General features: G+C 63.2%; 1 protein-coding gene across 2 annotated transcripts in view; it reads left to right on the top strand.

Moving 5' to 3' along the window:
• MLLT1 (MLLT1 super elongation complex subunit) overlaps window positions 1-7346 on the top strand; it is a 67623-nt gene extending 60277 nt beyond the window's left edge. For both annotated transcript variants that reach the window (XM_072721652.1, XM_072721651.1), the window contains 5 exons: window positions 1102-1210; window positions 3434-3533; window positions 3914-3985; window positions 4203-4274; window positions 4541-7346. In XM_072721652.1, the coding sequence (XP_072577753.1) occupies window positions 1102-1210; window positions 3434-3533; window positions 3914-3985; window positions 4203-4274; window positions 4541-4669 (482 nt within the window). In that variant the 3' untranslated portion in view covers window positions 4670-7346. The remainder of the gene's footprint in view (window positions 1-1101; window positions 1211-3433; window positions 3534-3913; window positions 3986-4202; window positions 4275-4540) is intronic.
• Window positions 7347-8162: the final 816 nt, after the last annotated feature.

The raw sequence follows: 8162 nt of genomic DNA on the forward strand, positions 1-8162 counted from the left end.
GCATGTTTGGCTGACACTCAGGCTCAGAGCCCAGCAGTCTGCATTTCTGTCTTTTCCCTGCATATCTCATGGGGAGAAGCCATAAAGGCCACTTGGCCACCTCAGAGCAGGGAGGGCCTTCCTTAGGTGCTGTGTGGGCCTCAGGGGGCCCCTGCCTGCCGGCTGCTGGTGTAAAAGGGCAGCTAGGGGCCCACCCTCAAACCGGAAGCATTTCTTCTGGTGGCTTGGGCCAAGATTCTCCTGCCCCCACAGCCTAGAATCAAGGGTTGGGAGAGCTGGGGACTGGAGCATGTGCGGGGGTGGGGGGGATGGGGGGTGGGGGAGGGTCTGGCCTGGAATTCAGACAGCAGTCGCTGAGGGGAATGGGGGATGGGATGCTCAAAGCCCACACTCTCTCCAAGGGTTCTTATCTACGGGGAAGGGAGGGGGAACCTGCCCAAGCAGGATCATGTGACCAAGGTAATTGAGGGCTTTGTGTCCCTCTGTTGCCTTGGTAACAGGAATATAAACCAAGATGCCGTCTGTAGGGGACTGGAACTGTGAGCCTCTGGAGAGAGGAGAGGACGGTTGGCCCAGAGCAGCGGAGGGGGTTGCTAAGGGGCTGGGCAGCCCGGAACAGGGGTGCAGTCTGCCCAGGAGGGTTCTGTAGCCCCCAGGGCTGGCTGCCTCGCCCTCCCTGGCCAGAGCTGGCTTGCCGTGGCTCTAGGCAGAGGCTGTGCTCCCTGCACCCAGAGCAGACGAGGGCTGCCCCATCGGCCTGGGCAATGGAGGGGCCCTGCAGTCCTGTTACAGGCCAGGGGCCAGAGGCCCTGGAGCAGGTCCAGGGGCCAGAGACCCGCGAGCAGGGCCAGGTGCCAGAGGCCTGCGAGCAGGGCCAGGAAGGTAGGGGGCTGGGGAGCCAGCGGCCCCCTTAGGAGGTGGGTGGCAGTTTTTACCCTGGCCAGAGGGACCTCTTAGGCAGGTTTGCATGGGTGTGTTTGGGGGGCCATGGTTTCAGGAAGCTCCGTGTAGCCCTGGGCGTGCAGGGAAACCGGTAGGGTCCAGGCAGAGCCCTGATCTGGCTTCTCTCCCCTTCCCTCCCTCTGTCACTGTCCTCCCCAGGACCCCTGCGCTCCATGGTGGAGGACCTGCAGTCTGAGGAATCCGATGAGGACGACTCTTCATCAGGCGAGGAGGCCTCTGGCAAGACGAATGCTGGGAGGGATTCCAGGTGCCTGGGCCGGTGGGGAGAGAGGTGGGCGGGTGTGGGGGTGAACTAGGGTGGCTCTTGCCTGCCTGTGCTGCGGTTGTGGGGCTTCGAGGCAGCAAGGCCAGGGTGGGAGTGTCCTTGGGACACCCAAGGCGCACCTGGGGGCTGCATGCTCTCTCAGTTTCATGAAGCTGAGGCTCTTCAGGTGGCTGGCTGGCAGGAAGGGCCCAGGGTGTTCAGGGAAAGAAGTGCAATTGCCATCTGAGAAGGGAGTGAGACATGCGTGGCAGCCCGAGGGCCAGTCTTGGTCAAGGATATATGGGGGGAGGAGTGCTTGTGCCTCTGCTTCTGGGCCAGGGGACTGCTTCCTCTTCCCCCTCACCCATAAGTGTGGCATAGGGCCCTGCAGACACCCCAGCATGGGGAGCTGCAGTGGCTGCCCACCGGCTTGGGGAAGGTGACGTCTGTTCTGACCTCAGCAGGGCGAGCTGAGGCTCCTCCTTTGGGCACCCCCAGAGCCTGGGAGCCCCCCACCCCCTGCCCCGAGCCTTAGTCTCCAGCCCAGAGCAAATGTCGGCCTCACTCCAGGTCTGCAGACAGGGCTGATCTGGGAGTCAGTGGTCCCGTCTTAATACAGCTCCTCCTTCCTACGAGGCCAAGATCTGGGGATCTTAGCAGCTCCCCTTTAAAATAGGCTGGACGTCGGGGCTGCATTAGCCATGGTGGTTAGATCCGCGTCCTGAGAGCTGCCGCTGAGGGAGTTTTTAAACAGGCTTTTGCATTTGCCAGCACCCACCCTCTAGGTAGGGGAAGCTGGGGCGTGGGCCGGCGGGGATCGGGACTGTCCCGGGGCAGAGGTGACTGCTGTGTTTCCTGCCCTGCCCAGTGTGATGCTGGCAGTGTTCAGTGTGGGTTGTGATGGGTCCTGGGAGCGGGGGGCTGAGGGCACTAACGCACGTGGGTCCCACCCTGAGTGGCTTCCAGAGTAGCACAGGGACCAGATGTGCATGAGCGTCTTCAGTGTTCTTTCCAGGGGCAGATGTGGGAGGTGGGGGCGCCAGGGAGGGGGCCACACTGGCTGCTTGGGATAAGCTGAGAGAACCCCACCTCATCCTGTTTCTGGGGATCTGCTGCCCGGTGGGCCCGCAGAGACGGGGAAAGAGAAGGGTGTGTGGGCACCGGGGCCATGTGTGGGCCTGGATGATGCTATAGTGTTACCCGGGCAACGCAGAGACTGCCCCCCTGCCTGGTCTCCCCCTGCCCCACCCCCCCCCAGCCCCATGACCTGCAGCTGCGGGAGCTGCGGGAGCTGCGGAGAGAGCAGCCTCTGCCCCGAAGACAGCAGGCCCTGGGGACTGATGCTGCTCGAGGGAGAACCCCCCCTGAGGACAGGGCAGCCCTGACCTCGGGGGAGTGAGACCAGAGCCCCCAGGGCTGAGGTTCTGGCTGCCACGTGTGCCGCAGTGCTTCTGGCACTGTGTTCCGTGGGGAGGCCTGTTTCCGGCGGGAGAAAGCAGGAGGCGGATATGGCATGGTAGATGAGTCGGGAAGCCACGGCTGTGGGGGCTCCTCACTAGGTCAAGCCTACAGTGTCCTCAGGGTCTGGGGGCCCTGGACAGAGACTTCCCAAGGGTGCTGTGTGTGGCTGGCCCACGGATGAGCTCCCTCCACACCTGCTTACTGTGCTTCGAGACTCTCTGGAGAATGCTGAAGGCAGCAGGCTGGAAGGTTCTGTGCAGACGTAGGGAGAGAGACGTGGCTATAGGTTCATGTGTGCTAGGGATTCTGAGCCATCATGCCCTTCCTTCTGAGAGAGTGTGGACGCTTGTTCCCGGGGACAGGGTGCCCAGTGTGCCTCCTGGAAGCCTGCTGTCCATCCAGAGTGCGTCAGGTCAAGTGGGAGCTACGGTTGGCTCTGGGCAAATTCCACCAGCAGCTCCACCTACGAGGTCACCGGCAGCAGAGCTGAGGGAGTGCCAGTGGGTTGTGTTCTGACCCAGGAGCCCTGCCCTAGGGGTCCCCCCTGAGCCTCTCCGGGTGTCAGCGAGCTGCCCTTGGGGCTCTGTGCCTTGAAAGCAGAGCTGCCTTCGGTTGGCAGTAGCTGCCTATAACTGGGTGAGGTTGGTCTCCTGAAGTCCAGGGAAGCGCAGAACACGTGGCCTCCCACAGGGCAGGAGCCAAGACCGCAGCTCCCTGGAGCAGCAGGTGGTGGAGGCCTGACAGGGTGCTGTGTTCTGTGTTCAGGTTGAGCTTCAGTGACAGTGAGAGTGACAACAGCGCTGACTCCTGCCTGCCCAGCCGAGAGCCCCCTCCCTCCAAGAAACCACCCCCACCCAACAGCAAGGTAAGCTGGGGGCTGCCCAGGTGGCCCCTGGGTGGGGAGGAGGAGGAGGAGGAGATCTCTTGGGTGGTCAGGCCTTTGCCCTCATGTCCTGGAGGCAGGGCTGAGGGATGGGCCTTGCTCTGATCCTGGGCTGTAGTTCTCCAAAGTTTGAGGCTGATGGTGGGGGCAGAGGGAGGCTTGCCCCCCGCTCCCCAGGCCCCAGAGAGGTCTCTGCTCCCCAGGATGGGCCGCCTTTGGAGTCATCATCAGAGGAGGGAGAACGGGCAGTCCAGGGCTTAGGGCAAATGGCCCTGGAGGGGTGGGAGAGCCTCCTGCGGGCAGGGGACACGGGGGAGGGGACTCTGGGGAGAGCACCGAGCAGACCCGGGTTTGCCCTGCAGGCATCAGGCCGGAGGAGCCCCGAGTCCTGCAGCAAACCTGAGAAGATCCTCAAGAGGGGCACCTACGACAAGGTGGCGGGCTTGGACTGGGCAGGGGTGGGAGGGAACCCTGCCCCCCCCCCCCCGCGCCCCCCCCAGCTGGACTGCCCTGAGCGCCCTAGGCTGCAGGCAGGCCTTCCTGTTTCCCAGGGCCCTGAGCCAAGACGGGTGGGCCCCACGGGCGGGGACGGGGCGGGGATGGGGCGGGGCGGAGGCCTGCGCTGAGCGCTGAGCGCAGCCTCGCCCCCAGGCCTACACGGACGAGCTGGTGGAACTGCACCGGAGGCTGATGGCGCTGCGGGAGCGCAACGTGCTGCAACAGGTACTGGCCCCGCCCCACCCCTCTGTGCCCCCCCACCCTGCCCTCCACCCCTGAGGGGGCCTGGCTGAGGGGGGGTGTTGTTCTGCCGCTGCTGGACCCCTGGCTGCCAAGCCAGGAATTCCTCCCCTCCCCCTCCCTCCTCGGCCCCTCCCCCTCCCCTCCCCCTCCCCTCCCCTCCCCTCCCCTCCCTCCCCTCCCTGATGGTGGGAGAGGGCGGCCCTAGACCTTCGCCCTGCTCCTGAAGCCACCCTGCCACCACCTTCTAGATCGTCAACCTGATCGAGGAGACCGGCCACTTCAACGTCACCAACACCACCTTCGACTTTGATCTCTTCTCTCTGGACGAGACCACCGTGCGTAAGCTGCAGAGCTACCTGGAGGCCGTGGCCACATGACCCTGGGCCGGGTGCCGGGCCCTCTCCGCTGCTGGGGCCCCAGGAGGCCGCGTCCGGGCCCCGCCTTCCTTCTTCTCTCTCGACTTACCCACCCGCAGCACTGCCTTAGTGACCGCCCTGTCCTCGGCCCACACGGCCAGCTGCACTTTCCTCGTCGGCTCCCAGCCCGCCCTCCCCACCACCTCACCGGGAGCCCTGAGGCTGAGGGGGGGCAGGCCAGCGTCACTGCTCCCCAATACTCAGGGGCCGTCACCTGAGCCCCCCTTGGAAAGCAGCTGGTGTTGAAGGCAGCACCAGGCCTCACTTCAGAAGGGGAGGAAATGTGGCCGGCAGTGGGGGCCTTGCTCCACGGCGGGGCATGAGGCTTGGTTTCACTGCCCCGGCCTCTCTGAGCAGCCAGGGCACTGCCTCCAGCCTTCCCAAACGGTTCACACCCCCCTCCCCCACCGTGCCCCAGGAGCGCAGAGGGCCGCAGCGCCTCGGCGGGCTCTCACTGTGCTGGGACTCTGTCTGTATAGTTCTCTCTAGTGTACTTGTGTATGCACTGTAGGTACCAGAGCGGTTTCTGGGTGTGCGTTTCCGTGGCAGCAGTGCACGTGGGGGGTGGGGGGTGAGTAAGGCGGGACTTTTAGGTTAAGATGTTTCCACTGGTCTTGTCCTTGGGCTGGAGGCCGAGCTGGAGCACCACCGGCCCTCTCCAGGCGAGGGGAGGAATCGTCCCTCTGTGGTTCCCAGGATGCTCTCGTCGTCCCGGGGCGCGGAGGGCCCTGCCCAGGGCCAGTGAACACTACGATGGGGCAGCAGGTCCTCAGGCACCCAGGGGCCGCCGCGCACTTGGCGCCTGGTCAGACTGGGGGCCACCTCCAGGAGCAGACCTCCTGGCCTTCACCAGCCACAGGCCATGACGTGTGTCGCCCCCCACGGCTCGTCCTCTTCCTCCTTCCATAGGATCCTCTTCCTCCCTTCTGTTGTTGGAGTCTTCGAACTTTGAAAAAATGAGCTTTTGCCAAATAAGACGGGATAGTTTGTGGAGTTTTTTTGAGGAGCGTCAGGACTCAGAGCCAGCCCCTCGTGCCAGGGCCCAGCCAGTGGCAGGCCTTTCTGGGCACACCTGTCTCTGGTTTAGGCTCGGCCCTCCCACCCCTGCGAGTCACGCCAGTCCAGAGACCCAACTCCTCGCATGCCTGAGACTCTCCAAGGGCCAAACTGGTTCCTCCTCCCTCTCAGCCAGGATGTCCTCATGGCGTGAGCCCACCTTGGGTGGGGCTCCTGGGGGCTGGGACCCTGTTTGCTCAGCCTCTATTCCCCAGATCTCGACTCAAGGCTCCCCCTGCCCCCCCCACCAACCTTTGCCCTGAAGGAGATGTGGGGAAAGGACAGGCCCGGAGGTGGGCTCACCCTCTCCCCCCAGCCCACTGTCAGAGGGCCTCTCCTCCCCCCAGTTCATGAGTTCCCATGCGGGGAGTGCCAAGCTCCCCTTCCCTGTGGTTCCCAACTGTCGTGTGTGTCTCCGATTCCAATTCCGTCTGTCAGGCAGACCCTAAACACTCCCTGGGGAATCCTGCCTCCAAGACTTTCCCAAACTTCAGCCTCCCTGGTGAAATCCCCAGAACTCGCCGGGAAGGCCCGAGAACTTTTCAGAGGAAACCTCCATGACTCCTCGCCATCTGCTCCGATTCTCTCCTGACCCCACTGCCTTGAGGTATTAGGAAGAGGGCAGGCCTGTGTGGCAGGCTCCGTGCTGTCACCGTCCCCTTCCCCAGGCAGGCCAACAATACTCCAAAGTGGGGCATCTTTCTTCTCTGGAAACTCTAAGACATTGGACAGAAGGAACTGGCCTGACATGGGCTACACGGAAGGCAGCAGCTGCCCAGCCCTCCGTGCACAGAGGGCTGCTGGGGGCCATGGCCAGGAGCCTGAGCTGGTCCTTCCCCCTCGGGAGCATCTCCTGGGAAGGGCCTCAGGCCCTCCTGAGCTCCACACGGCGACTTGGGCAGCGCTCTGCTCTGGAGCCGGGCTGTGCCCAGGGAGCAGCTGGAGGAAGGCCAGGCCTTGGCCTGCCCTCAGGAGCAGCAGCGTCTGGCCCCCCCTGCTGTTTCTGGGGCCTTCGGAAGCACCAACCCATTTCTCAGTTACCTCCTCTGGCCAGAAGGCCCCAGCGCTGTCCCCCAGGGCTGCTCTGGGCCCAGTGCTGGCCCCGCGATCACCTGATGGACGCACCAGGCAACCAGGGCCCTGACCGCAGCATTCCCAGCTGCTCCCCCGCCCCGCCCCCCAGCTGCCCGGCAGCTGGGCCTCCGAGGGCTCTGGGGACACTTCCATAGGAAGGGGCCGGCACTTTGTGATTGCCGCGTGTTTAGTGTTAAGCCCCCTGCCCCCAGTGCAAATCCCTGTGTTTTGCTATCTCCTGAACAAAACGTAAACCGACACCTGAAAGCAAAAGGTATCGAATACCTTTTTTACCCATAAGGGTTTTTACAAAGAATGTGTCTCACTAGGAACTAGGACACTCATCGGCCCGAGACCAACTCCTGGATAAAAGGAATAAAGGAGAATCGTGTTTGTAATAAGTTACAGGATTGTTTCTGTCCTGGATTTTAAACTTTTTGTTAAATTGTGAAATTATGGAGGAGTTTTATAGAAAAAAAAAAGTGAAATAAAGTCAGATGGGAAAGCAGACCTACGTGTGGAGCCTCCCTCACGCATCCGCCTGGCTCATGCACGAACCACCAGGAAAGGGGGGGAAGGGTGGGCGTCAGGTCTGGGCAGCAGGAGTGGGGGACGGGGGCGCGTGAGCAAGGTTGGCATCCTGGAGGAACAGGGACGGCAGGCCTAGAAACCCGAGAGGAACCTGGTGGACAGTTTGGTCTCGGGTCCTCTTTTTGATGGTGTGTTGTTTCCTTGGAAGCAGGCCGCAAGGTTGGAGTTGAAAAAGGAGCCTGACTTCACAAGATGGGGGAACGGGAGGGTGGGGGGGGGGAGGTGATAGAGGGCAAGATAGGTGGAAACCCGTGGAAGTGCTCCTTTGCTGAGAGCTGGTTGGTCTGCCGAGGGCTTTGCTCTGGACTCCCGAGTGGCAGAACGGGACAGCTGGCCCCACCGGCGTCCCCAGGAGCCTTTCTTGGCTTGAGCAAAACCTCTACTCCCCTGCCCCATCTCTCCTACCAGGGGAAGATTGTGCAAGTCCTGCGGGGCAGAGTCTGATCTGAGCCCCCGCGGCAGGGAGCGAGGGAGGGAGGGTCCAGAGGGGTGCCCAGGGCTGCCAGAGCCCCACCACGCGGGGAAGGCCCACCTGGGGCCAAGGACCCAGCCCTTCGCGAGCCCTGGAGGGTGGGGATGTCCAGCTCGCCTCACCCCTCCAGCCCTGCTCTGGCCTCCCCCACCTTTCTAGGGGCTCCTCATGGAGCATGGACGTGGCCCTCGGTGTGCTGTGCACAGCGTCCCTCACCACGCGGAAGCCTTGTGTCTCTATCAGGCCCTTGCCCCCCGGGGG

This window comes from Vulpes vulpes, chromosome 9, assembly GCF_048418805.1.
Source record: "Vulpes vulpes isolate BD-2025 chromosome 9, VulVul3, whole genome shotgun sequence".
Classification (NCBI taxonomy): domain Eukaryota; kingdom Metazoa; phylum Chordata; class Mammalia; order Carnivora; family Canidae; genus Vulpes; species Vulpes vulpes.